Below are 13,279 nucleotides of genomic sequence, written 5' to 3' on the forward strand. Positions count from 1 at the left end.
CCTTAATACATTTAAATAATCAAATAATTAATGAATATTAATCTAAATTAGTGTTGTGAAAACAATTCTATTCTATTGGTTATATTTATTTAAAGTTGCGCATTTTGATGTGACGTCACATTTCTTAAACCCCCACCCCCGTCACACATCGTCACAAATGTCTGACTCCCCTCCCCCCTAGTGAGTGACGTAATTTATAGACGGCCCCTATACAATACAGCCTCAGGGAGGGGATAATTGTGTTTCTCTGTTGGGCTGTTGCCAGAATCAGTCCATTTAAAATGCTGTTAGTGCAATTGCATAATTGCTGTGTGCAAGGCCGAGGGCATGTGTTTAATGCTTGTGGTAGTTCAGAGTACAGATGGCTTTATTGCTTGATTGGGCTTTGGTTAAACAAGCACGTGCTGGGTTATGAGAACTCAGCATTGAGGGCCTGTGACGGTGTTTTTTAGAGGACATCAGCTTCATTACCACTGCTGTAAGAATGACGATGCTTATTTGGCTGTAAAGGCTGAGGATAAGAAACTTTGTTGTAAGAGGTTCCGGCCGGTATAAAAATTATTAAGAACGATAGTTACGGAGTATGAGGGAGCTGGTCTACTGTTTAAGTTATCTGGTAATTTGAAGTGTAAGATATGAATAGGTTATATTAGTGTGGCTGGCCACTGTCTTTAAATGAGTCACTCATTAACAGTCGAATGTGCAGCGACTCAGTGAAGTTAATTATTGGCAACGAGGATTAAAGCAGACTGGAGGGAAACAGAGTTCAGTGGTAATTCCCAGGATACTCGAGGTACGCATAGGAGCGTTGTGGTGGGGAGTGGATGCCCTTGCGACAGACTGGGAGAGCCCCAAGGGCAATGCCCTCCGGTCCGAATCAGCTGGTCACTCGGACCAGGGTACACAATCCTCGCAAACTAGATCATCCGAGCAAAGCTTGGGGTCCAGCGAGTGTGGTACCAATACAGGTTCACAATTGTACAACGTCACTTAGGTAGTGACAATCACAGTGTGCCATGTCGGAAAAGACAAACGTTGGGTTATAATCTCCAGCACCCAGTACTAGTCTAGACAGTACCTTTGTGGGATCTACCACTAACTTCAAATAGTCTCTTCTGGGCCACCTTAAAAAAAACATTGGTATCTTGTGATTTTAAGATGTGTAGATAACAGGTCCCTGCGAGGTGGGCTGGTAGGAATGAACAAATGAATGGTTATAATAAAATTTCACACACGCGGGGGTATGATACGGAGAGTTTGAGGCCTAGTTCTAGGCTTTAGGCCTAGCTGTAGGCTTTAGGCCGCTGTGAGTTAATTAATTTAAATATGTTAATAATTAAAAACTATCTCAGGGAATTATAAGGGAATGTTACACTTGTTTAGCCAGGAAAGCCTCACTGAGTCTAAAGGTTTTTGTAGGGTCCTGCCAAGTGTTTGCAGTAGGGGCCGATGTTGCTACACCTAATCGGACATCGGACGGACGATATAATCTATTGTAGGCTGGTTCACTTCGTTCCTACCAGTAACAGACCACTTGAATGAGTAGTACTTTTATATATATTCTGAAAACATCACAGCTTGCCCAACCTTAACTCATGTATTTTCAATAAGTATTCCAGGCTGAAGTGTACTTCATTCAAGATTTATGTTTTATACACAATTTTATTGATACTTTTACAGTTATTGTTGGAACGATTTTTATCCATGCATGGTATACCACTGCGTGCACAGGTTTTGCGCGGTGCGTATTGCGTGATGTGTGATGCACTGTTTGTAAGGAAGTGCCGAGGAGTGTGGCACAGCGTGTGCACTAGGCGAGGTGGTGCCTGGGGCACACTAGGTGGCCTTGTTCGCAGTTCCTTGAGGCACCTCCTGGTGGGTCTGCAGAGCGAGCTGGATCCGAGCTCCATTCTGCGCGTCCAAACGTGCGAACATCTGTGCACAAGTGTCACACCACATACCAGGTCGAACCACATCATACCATGTGCCATACCACTTTATCATACCATACCACACACAACACACGTCATGACATACATACAAAGAGCCACAACACATAACACACCATACCACATACCAAGTAAAATAACACCACACACGTCGCACAAAATACAACACAGAACCACACAACATACCAAACCAAACTGATGACACCAAACCACATGTTAGACATGGATTCTCCCATCCAGGAATTCGATAAATTGTCACGAATTAAAGTTTTGATTTAATTGAATAATCAATTATTTAGTTTATTTCATGTTATTTAATTTCCCATTTGTTCAGTTTTGTTTGTTCTATTAGCCTAAGTGAAACATTAGCATATAATCATAATATACAACCCTTTGACAATCGACTGCTAAACATCGGCCTCCACCATGACGTTCTCGTCACAGGGTTTTGTTTGGCCATACACACTGGTCAACGCAGCTTGATGAAGTGGGGGACCACGACTGGTTCAGATACAAATTTGCCACTCACATCAGTTACTGATAACGAATCGAGTTCAGGTCAGCGGATTTACAGCACAGTGCACTAAAGACTGCGCTACTATCATTATCATATAATGTGCATAAATAGTCAAGGGTATTTGAGATACATGACTCACAGCATGTAAAGTGAAAGTAAAAATAAATTTTAACAAATTAATGGATGCATAATTACTAATAATGTAGCATGCCACACGCTGTACCAAGTCACAACACAACACCCCATATGCCACACCGCATACCGAGCCATAGACCACCACTACAGTTGGTAATATTGATGGTGGTGAAGGTGTGGTGGTGATCGTGGTGGTGATCGTAGTGGTGATCGTGGTGGTGATTTTGATGATGGTGGTGATTTTGATGATGGTGGTGATCACGGTACTGATGGGGATGATACCGATGTTGATGGTACACCAATGTTGTTGTTGGTGATTGTGGTGGTACTGATGTCATGGTGGTATTGGTATTGATTGCGCCACCTGTATGAGGTCAATCCCTTCTGGGCGGCTCAGTGTTGCCTCTTTGCTGAAGGGTGACTCTGGGTGGAGGAGGTGGAATATGGAGACCAGGTCTACTGCATCCTCCAGCCTGCCATAAAATCACCACCATAAACACCGACACAATCAACATCGCAGACACCGACACAACCAACATCATTACCAACATCACTGCTGATATCAACACATGCACCATCACCAAAATGTATTATCAACACAACCATTATGCATGTGAACGGAAAGTTGTAAATCAGCCTCTTTGGCATGAAGTGTAAATACATAGCTTTGTGTGTCCATACATAGGATGTATGTATAAGTATGTGCATCCAAATATATGTGTATAAACTTGTGTTTGCGTCTAATCCCAGTTGGATTCACGACTACAGCTAATATCAATGGCGAGTGATATCGGAACGAGTTCTGGTCCTCTCAAACATCAACTCAGCCTTAAATGAGTACCTGTCGTAGGTGTAAACATCATTTGGTACACAAAGGGAGTTGGGTATTGGAGCTCGCCATTCTGCCCCCTCATGCTTGCAGGCCTTCATAGGTGCTCACGAAAAGCACCTGCACCAAGAATCTACGCAGGCTATGCAGGGGACCATTGTATGTGTGTATACATTGCATGTGTACGTTGCACGCACCGGTCTCTCTGTATGAGGTCGATGAGTAGGCTGTCGATGCGCCGCGTCTTCAGTAGGAACCACACGAGACCAGGGTAGTGGCGCGTGCTGTGCAGGGTGTGTGTCGCATCGCGCTTGTACAGGTCTTCGTACACGTATTCGTGCACCTATCACGACAGGCCGCACCAACACAAAAACCTCCAATGTCCTGCGCACACAAGTGATGACATTATAACTGAAATGTCGGATGGATGCTCGTCTTCCCGAAATTTGATTGGATGGTATAAGTGGGAGCGATGATGTTTTCTCCGGCAAGAGCACATGTGAGTGCAAGTTAGGAACTCACTACAACATCCATAATTGTTTTGACTTGCAATCCATTTTTTCTCACATTTAGGATCGTACTTACAACAAATCGTAAAATTATATTCTGTATTCTGGCCCTTAGGACTGGATGTTTGTATCATCAACCATGATCTGTCAGCTGCTGGATGAAGGCCTCCCCACATTGTTGCCATCCGTCATTATTACCCCACAATGCCACAAGTCATCGCTATTTTGTGGATTAGGTCATCTCATTGCTTCATCCCTTCGGTGTCTTTCCCCTTAGGTGTGTTCCCACCTTTGGCTGCAATTCCATCACCAATCTCATTAATGAATCATCCATCATCCCTACTGGCCATATGACCTGGTGAAGCCCAATTATGTTCTTTAACCATCCATATGATGTTGCTATTTTGTTTTTCTTGATCTTTGCGTTCCTCTTGCTCTCAGTGATATCAAACATACCACTCTCCATGCTTCTTTGCATACATTTTGGCTGTAGCTCAATTCCCCTTGACAGTGTCAATGTTTCCAATCTGGGCTGGAGTAGTTAAAACTCACTGATGGATAACACTAATATTTAGACATTGCCATGTTGCTTTTCATGATCAAGTTTAGCTTTCCAAAAGCACTCAAACCTGCTCTGGCTCACCAGTTTATTTAATAAATTTCTCCCAATCTGCTTTCAATAATAGCTCTATGTATACATACTTTGCTATGTTTTTTTATTTTAACAGCTGTCTCAACACTGAAAGAAGACATCAGAGAATGGGTTCAAGCCCAGGCATTTGTTCCCTCTTATTGGAGCTATAAATGAACTGTTCAGACGTTTTAATTTGGATCCTTAGGTACTCACAGCGGCAAGGTCTTATGTACGGAGCTAGAGCGTGTGAGATAGTGTGTTCACGCCCTGTGGCTGGGAGCTCCTCACGCTTTCTCAGAGAGCTCAAAATGGACATGGCGTATTTCGATTTAAAGCTTTCGTGACTACAGGGATTCATCTTCTTGGTTCTTTCGGTAAAGTCACGTAGAAGGGAAATAATAAAATAATAATAAATTTCAGACGCTGTCTTTCCGACAGACCTGTTCTTCACCTGAGGACGGCTGCTTGCGTTGTGGCCAAAACGTCGTGAGAATTGTATTTTGTTATTTTATTATTTGCCTTCTATGTGACTTTACCGATAGAGCCAAGAAGAGGACATGCCGTAGTGACTAATCCAATATCTTGGAGAGTTCACACCTCAGGACTGGGTATCCCTCTCTCAGGGGTTTCCACTCTCAGGGGTCCCTTGCTAAGGGGGTCCTGCTCTCAGCCGGAAAATCCCCTTCTCTCAGGTGATCCCGATCTCAGTGGTCCTTCGCTCAGGGGGTTAATTGCTCGGGGGTTCTTGTCTCAGGAGGATCATATTGGTGGCGTACCCGGATGTAGTCGTGGGAGTCAGGTTCGAATTGGAGGATGCACCAGTTGAGGATGTACTCATGTCGTTGTGCCGACAGCAAAGCCTAGGCATGCACACATACGTGCCCAAACAAACACACACATTTATCACACGTATGCATATATACCGCATAAGCAAAGAACACAACGCACATGCACCCCTAACACGTGCATACAGTAAGTCCGAACCCTTGTTATCACGTGCTCTTCAGAGTCCAGTCCGTCACAAATGCACACTGATCGCACGTAGTAAGTTCTTGGGATTACCACTGTTTAAATCTTTTGCTAAAATGGTTGTCTCTAGGATGGATCAAGAACATCGCACACAAATGCGTCCCGTGGCGGCAGGGGGCGCACCACGGCCCGCAGCTGTGTTGTGCTGTGTGAACTGCGTTTTGGGTGGGTATGGGGGAGGAGTGGGTGGCAAGTGGGGGCCTCTTGGTGGCACTGTAGCATATGGGTGGGTGGCAGGAGGGATGGATGTGAGGAGCAGTGGCGTGGCGCTACAAACCCGGCGACACGAGTTCGATTCCCGCTCACGGCCAACACCAGTGACGATTATCTGAACCGGTCATGGGCTTCCCCTAGGACTCGGACTCAAATGAGTACCTGGTGTGGTGTGTGAACATCGCCACTAGTGAGACAAAGGTGGCCAGGCGAGGTGCTGGCCAACCACTCCTTGTGTGCTGTACTGGCCTTCATAGGTGCTCGCTAACATCACTTGGCCCAACAGTCTGTTAAGGCTATATGGGGGATCTTTGTCTTGGGGGGCGGGGGGTGTGTATATATATAGAGACGTGGAGAGAGTAAGAGAGAGTGAAAGTCCTGTGTGACTGAGTGCAGAGAGTGTGTGTGAGAGTGATGATTTCAAATATGAGGCTGTAAGGAGGTGATATCATAGGCTATACAGGAGATCTTGCACCATGGTTATTCATGTGTGGCAAGTGTTAAATTTGATATTTTATTACTTTATTTTAAAATTCTACAGTAATTTGTAATTTTGGGGCAGAAACACATCTTAGCTTTTAACATGGGAGTCAATGGGAAAACGATGATCGTTTAACAAGTGTCTGCGAACAGAGCAATTTTCACAAAACGTATATCACTCGTTCAGCGAGACACACCTGTGCACACAAAGCACCCACACTTGTAACACAACATACGCTTCAGTAAATACGTTGGACCCTTTTATTTACATAGCAAAGTAACGTCCGTTAAAACTCCCCTCTGATTTTATTTGATCATTTAAATGTCACTGTGCTTGCGGCGATTACAATTAGGTTTTCACCATGGTGAGGGAGATTACTGGACTGAAAGAGCTTACCGTGAGGTTTTCTCCAGAGAAGACAGCGGGCGGTATGATTCGGCGCCCAGGCCTGGGAAAATAAACCTGGAGCATGCGGTCGCGCTCCTCCCATGATGCTTTGCGAAGCGTCCCATCAGGCTCCCGCACAACAATGAACCTTTCCTGTGACATGAACGTTAACACTATCAACACAGGGGTATCATCACCACTGCAGACATCACTGTGGACATCATCACGGATATCACTATCACTGACATCAACACTGCCAACATCAATACAAACGTCTCTTACTTTCACTATGGACAGCTTCGCAACATATGCATTATTTAATCAAGACCCAGATTTAAATCCTGGATTTAAAAATGATAGTGAAGACGAATGACCACCAATACTGCCTTTATTGAAATGACAACCATAAGTCGATCCCACATCAACATCATCATAATTTTCATCACCCTCAACACAATCGTTACCATCACTCTCACTCGTGCAATTACTCTCCCCTAAACAAGCACTTACAAAACTGAATACAAGAGGTGTGGTGATGGAAGATATATGACTTATCAGCCTAGCTTGTATCTCTCTCCATAGACGTTAATCTTCGGAGGGGACTATAGGCAACTGCCACGACCATTTTTGCTACCTATTCATGGGGAGTTAAGTTAACCTGCATCTCAGGGCACCTCACCATTCGGCTCCCAAGCCACCTAAATGTTTTATTCACAACAGCTACTTTCTTGTATTTTAAATTTATCCTGTTCAAAATAGAGTACAGTACACTGCTCACGGTGACAGGATGTGGAAAATATGCACCATACATCCTGTATTTCACAGAGATCCAGCTCCCGAAAAAAAAATTACAGCCTCCAATAAATGTTTGGGCATTTTATGTGATCCGCCATAGCAACTATCTGTTATTTATGCAGGATCCCCAATGGTAGTCTTCGGGGTTTAGTCAGAGACTGTCATCTATACCTATCCACTCAGGGCCTCTGGCACATGTCTATTTGAATGATTTTCACATAGTTTTTTGGCAAATAAATGACGGTGCAGTGGTTACCTGTCCCTCATACCAGATGTGAGTGCACCATGAGGGTAGTCAGCCAATTAACATCAGCCTTTCCCCAAATTATAGAGCTCACAACACACCAGTGTTATTGTCTGGCACCCTGAGGTAGATATTGTTTTAATAAAGCAAATGAACACACAATCACATTCAACAACAACAACCGCCGTTCGCCATTAAGCAGCGGTGACATCACCACGTCGCTTATGCCATGTTAGGCGCACGTACGTGCGCTCAAACAGGGATGCACACACCCCATGCAGCACACACCCTGTGGGGCACGCTGTACGAGATGTCGGTAAAGACGATGGGCGTTTCCTCAAGTCCATCGAGCATGGTGTCCCGAGAGAGGACGTCATTGATCGGGGTTCTCTCAGGCAGCACGGGGGAGGGCGTCAGGGCACGTTCGGCCTCCGAGTAGGCGTTGCGCATCACCTGAATGGCAACATGGGGGCCAGGGGGCGAGTACACAAGGGATACAAGAACATTGAGACACAGAAACTCGAGGACATGGAAAAAACGAGGTAACACGATAATGCGAACAAGGTAGACAAAGAAGATAGGGGATATAGGAGCACATGGGACATTATAAAGAGCTTTATCATTTGTACAGTTATATTAACTCCACCGAAATTGCGCGTAATACAAATATAGAGTATGATAATTGGTTTTTTACCCTTCTATCTGGCAACAAAACTGACACCTTTTTACAAGGTGTCAGTTTTGTTGCCAGATAAAAGGGTAAAAAACCAATTATCATATTTTTACTGGCAAATGAGGTTCGCATAGTGTAGATGCTTGCCCCGAGCTCTCATACTCTGATGGTGCATTGTCTTTGAGTTGTGCGCCTTTTGGCGTCATCTGGTCCAACCCATGTGAGACAAGGAAAGCTGTCTCGGGTGTGGACCAATCAACTTCAAGGACAGTGCACATAATCAGAGTTGTGTTTTTTGTTTGCATTATGACTGCAGGTATTGTGGTCTATGCAAACATGACTCCTTGTAAAAAGGTGTCAGTTTTGTTGCCAGATAGAAGGGTAAAAAAACAAGTATCATATTTTTACTGGCAAATGAGGTTCCCATAGTGTAGATGCTTGCCCCGAGCTCTCATACTCTGATGGTGCATTGTCTTTGAGTTGTGCGCCTTTTGGCGTCATCTGGTCCAACCCATGTGAGACAAGGAAAGCTGTCTCGGGTGTGGACCAATCAACTTCAAGGACAGTGCACATTATCAGAGTTGTGTTTTTTGTTTGCATTATGACTGCAGGTATTGTGGTCTATGCAAACATGACTCCTTGTAAAAAGGTGTCAGTTTTGTTGCCAGATAGAAGGGTAAAAAACCAATTATCATATTTTTACTGGCAAATGAGGTTCCCATAGTGTAGATGCTTGCCCCGAGCTCTCATACTCTGATGGTGCATTGTCTTTGAGTTTTGCGCCTTTTGGCGTCATCTGGTCCAACCCATGTGAGACAAGGAAAGCTGTCTCGGGTGTGGACCAATCAACTTCAAGGACAGTGCACATTATCAGAGTTGTGTTTTTTGTTTGCATTATGACTGCAGGTATTGTGGTCTATGCAAACATGACTCCTTGTAAAAAGGTGTCAGTTTTGTTGCCAGATAGAAGGGTAAAAAACCAATTATCATATTTTTACTGGCAAATGAGGTTCCCATAGTGTAGATGCTTGCCCCGAGCTCTCATACTCTGATGGTGCATTGTCTTTGAGTTGTGCGCCTTTTGGCGTCATCTGGTCCAACCCATGTGAGACAAGGAAAGCTGTCTCGGGTGTGGACCAATCAACTTCAAGGACAGTGCACATTATCAGAGTTGTGTTTTTTGTTTGCATTATGACTGCAGGTATTGTGGTCTATGCAAACATGACTCCTTGTAAAAAGGTGTCAGTTTTGTTGCCAGATAGAAGGGTAAAAAACCAATTATCATATTTTTACTGGCAAATGAGGTTCCCATAGTGTAGATGCTTGCCCCGAGCTCTCATACTCTGATGGTGCATTGTCTTTGAGTTGTGCGCCTTTTGGCGTCATCTGGTCCAACCCATGTGAGACAAGGAAAGCTGTCTCGGGTGTGGACCAATCAACTTCAAGGACAGTGCACATTATCAGAGTTGTGTTTTTTGTTTGCATTATGACTGCAGGTATTGTGGTCTATGCAAACATGACTCCTTGTAAAAAGGTGTCAGTTTTGTTGCCAGATAGAAGGGTAAAAAACCAATTATCATATTTTTACTGGCAAATGAGGTTCCCATAGTAAAATATAGAGAGTACTTTGTCGATCCTTTACTGGATGAAGACCTCCTCGCACCATGTCAGTTATGGAAGTTTTTGACCATAATTCATGCTAGTGAGCACCAGTTGGGGAAGGGGTCCCAGGCCTGGATCAGATATCACTCACACTTCATATTAGCAGTGGCTGTGAATTTATTTGAGGTGAATGCGTTCATAGTGCAGTACGCTACTCAACGCACAACTGCTTCCACCAATATCAATGCCATAAACAATATATTCTTAATTTTAAACATTTGTTTTCACGACTAATATTATGATTCATGATTAGTTACTTTTGGGTTAGGTCATGTATAAAAATGTCAATTTTCAGCTATACCCACCACCACCCAAACGAGCAAATCAAAGAAATGCCTTGCATGGACAAACAAGACAATTTATTTGTTTTTTTTGCACTTGTTATTTTATTATTATATGCACGAGTCGATATTGTGAATACTGAAAGTGATTTAAGGAATCGATGATGTCTATTCAAAAGATATATCCATCTCAAACCCAAACATTAAACACGCTGAGGTATGCCATCACAAGTGCATTCCATAAACTCAAATAATTTTCTACCATGTGAGTGGCATTGATACAGCACATGTACCAGGCTAGGAGCACTTTGAGATCACGTATCATAGTGAAGGCTGATGAGGAGACAGATCCAGGGTTGAATGACTCAATCCCACGCATTCACAAACAAGTGCACCTACGCAACGAGACTCATTTCTACGCATCCACACACCTCCTGGAGCTGTGCGTCGGTCATGAGCTTGTATTTGGGCGGCTTGAGCGCTTGCCGTCGCGGGCGGAACACCTTCTTGAGGTCGAGGCCGGTCATCCGACGCAGCAGAGACTGCACGCGCTCGTCGGCAAACTGCAAGGATGCTGCGCCTGTACACGAATGTGTACAGATGGGCACACGCAGCCCCAAACAAGTACAAATGTACATCAATACAAGCATGCACGCACGTGTAGACACGCACGCACGTGTAGGCACGCACGTGTAGGCACGCACATATGCAACGATGCACAAACACGTGGGTACGCATACAACTACCGGCAATCGGCTCCTTAGTGGCGGTGGTGTCAACTAGTGAGGTCAAATGAGGCGTCGCAGGCTCGCTGACAGGTCACATAACAATTGCCTGAAAGCGATATTGGTTAGACTGAAATTACTGTATTTGCATATACACCACGACCTGCACTCACATCAGCTTGGTGGCGCTGAATGTTGTTCATTGGCAAGTTAAGTGCGTACTGTGTACCAGTGTACACAGTACGCACTGAACTTGGCAAGTTCAGTGCGTACTGTGTACCAGTGTACACAGTACGCACTGAACTTGCCAATGAACCCTCCTTAAAAAGCGTCTCTCGAGACTCGGGCATTCCTCATCAGTCATCCCCAGAAGGCACGACATTCACCCCACTGCTGGATGAAGGCCTCACCAAGACGCTCCTGCATAACCAAATTGCAGCGTTCCACTGTCGCCCCGTCAAGACGAAAAGGCCCCGGACAGAGAGCGCGGCGCGCCACTTTCAGTCGCTTTCAATGTCGCGAGCACGCTACCCGCGTAAACAAACGCCGGTCGCGCACCGCCGCGCCGTCAACCGTCTGGTCCCCGAAACGTCGCGTCCCGACTCCACTCACCGGGGTCTCCGCTCATCCCCCGCCGGGGTGCGGGGCCCGGGCGGTGGCGCCGCAGCAGCAGTAGCTGCCGCAGCAGCAGCGCCGGCGACGGAGCCGGGAGGCGAGACACGAGACCCACGCTGCGCGCCGCCATTGCAGAGGTCACAGGAGACGCGACCCCGGAAACGGAAACTCAACAGTTGGGGGGGGGTAGTGTGGGGGGTAGGGGGGGGGTAGTGTGGGGGGGGGGTAGTGGGGGGGGGTGAGTGGGGGGGGGGGGTAGTGTGGGGGGGGGGTGGGGGGTGGTAGTGGGGGGGAGTAGTGAGGGGGGGTAGTGTGGGGGGGGGTAGTGTGGGGGGGGGTCGTGGGGGGGGTAGGTGGGGGGGGGGGGTAGTGTGGGGGGGGGGGGTAGTGAGTGGGGGTAGTGTGGGGGGGTAGTGTGGGGGGGTAGTGAAGGGGGTGGTAGTGTGTGGGGGGGTTAGTGAGGGGGGGGTAGTGGTGGGGGGGGGTCGTGTGGGGGGGGGTATGTGAGGGGGGTGTGGGGTGTAGTGTGGGGGGTAGGTGGGGGGGGGGAGGGAGGGGGGGTGGGGGGGGGTAGTGGGGGGGGAGTGTGGGGGGGGGTGGGGGGGGGGGAGTGTGGGGGGTAGTGTGGGGGGGGTAGTGGGGGGGGGTGGGGGGGGGGGTAGTGGGGGGGGGGGAGGTGGGGGGGAGGGGGGGGGGGGGGGGGGGGGGGGGTAGTGTGGGGGGGGGTGGTAGGGGGGGGGGGAGGTGGGGGGGTAGTGGGGGGTAGTGTGGGGGGGAGTGGGGGGGGGGTAGGGGGGGGGGGGGGGGGGGGTTGGGGGGGGGGTAGTGGGGGGGGGTAGTGGGGGGGGTGGGGGGGGGGGGGAGTGGGGGGGGGGGGGGAGGGGGGGGGGAGTGGGGGGGGTAGGGGGGGGGGGGGGAGTGTGGGGGGGGGTAGTGGGGGGGGGGGGGGGTGGGGGGGGGGGTAGTGGGGGGGGGGTGTGGGGGGGGGGGTAGGGGGGGGGGGGAGTGTGGGGGGGGGGTAGTGGGGGGGGGGAGTGAGGGGGGGGTAGTGGGGGGGTGTGTGGGGGGGTAGTGGGGGGGTGGGTGGGGGGGGGTAGTGTGGGGGGGGTAGGAGGGGGGGTAGTGGGGGGGGGGGTGGTGGGGGGGGTGGGGGGGGGGGGGGGGTAGTGTGGGGGGGTAGGGTGGGGGGTAGTGGGGGGGGGGTGGGTGGGGGGGGGTAGTGTGGGGGGGGTAGTGGGGGGGGGTAGTGGGGGGGGTAGTGTGGGGGGGGGGAGTGGGGGGGGTAGTGTGGGGGGGGTAGTGTGGGGGGGAGTGTGGGGGGGGTAGGGGGGGGGGGTAGTGTGGGGGGGGTAGGGGGGGGTAGTGGGGGGGGGTAGTGTGGGGGGGGGGGTAGTGGGGGGGGGAGTGGGGGGGGGTAGTGTGGGGGAGTGGGGAGTGTGGGGGGGTAGTGGGGGGGTAGTGTGGGGGGGGAGTGGGGGGGGGGTAGTGTGGGGGGGGGTAGTGTGGGGGGGGGTAGGTGGGGGGGGTAGTGTGGGGGGGGTTCGGGGGGGGGGTAGTGTGGGGGGGGGTAGTGTGGGGCAGTGGGGTAGTGTGGGGGGGTA

General features: G+C 48.7%; 1 protein-coding gene across 1 annotated transcript; it reads right to left on the bottom strand.

Annotated features, from left to right (window-relative positions):
* Positions 1-1,487: 1,487 nt before the first annotated feature.
* MRPS22 (mitochondrial ribosomal protein S22) lies at positions 1,488-11,841 on the bottom strand. The gene is made up of 8 exons (XM_061560448.1): positions 11,676-11,841; positions 10,770-10,918; positions 8,011-8,175; positions 6,693-6,836; positions 5,350-5,433; positions 3,628-3,773; positions 2,966-3,074; positions 1,488-1,935 (listed from the first exon to the last, which is right to left on the bottom strand). Exons 1-8 carry the CDS (start codon positions 11,806-11,808, stop codon positions 1,837-1,839), a joined length of 1,029 nt encoding a protein of 342 aa, XP_061416432.1. The 5' UTR covers positions 11,809-11,841; the 3' UTR covers positions 1,488-1,836.
* Positions 11,842-13,279: the final 1,438 nt, after the last annotated feature.

Source organism: Lethenteron reissneri, chromosome 26 (assembly GCF_015708825.2).
Source record: "Lethenteron reissneri isolate LAM-NWPU_2019-01 chromosome 26, ASM1570882v1, whole genome shotgun sequence".
Classification (NCBI taxonomy): Eukaryota; Metazoa; Chordata; class Hyperoartia; order Petromyzontiformes; family Petromyzontidae; genus Lethenteron; species Lethenteron reissneri.

What these genes read in the sequence shown, in the direction of transcription:
- MRPS22 (XM_061560448.1), bottom strand. Translation starts at nt 11,808, where the DNA reads ATGGCGGCGCGCAGCGTGGGTCTCGTGTCTCGCCTCCCGGCTCCGTCG. An exon ending in CGTACAGCGTGCCCCACAGG is followed by an intron (nt 6,837 to 8,010) that starts GTGTGTGCTGCA and finishes TTCATGTCACAG; the next exon opens with GAAAGGTTCATTGTTGTGCG. An exon ending in GACCTCATACAGAGAGACCG is followed by an intron (nt 3,075 to 3,627) that starts GTGCGTGCAACG and finishes ATTTTATGGCAG; the next exon opens with GCTGGAGGATGCAGTAGACC.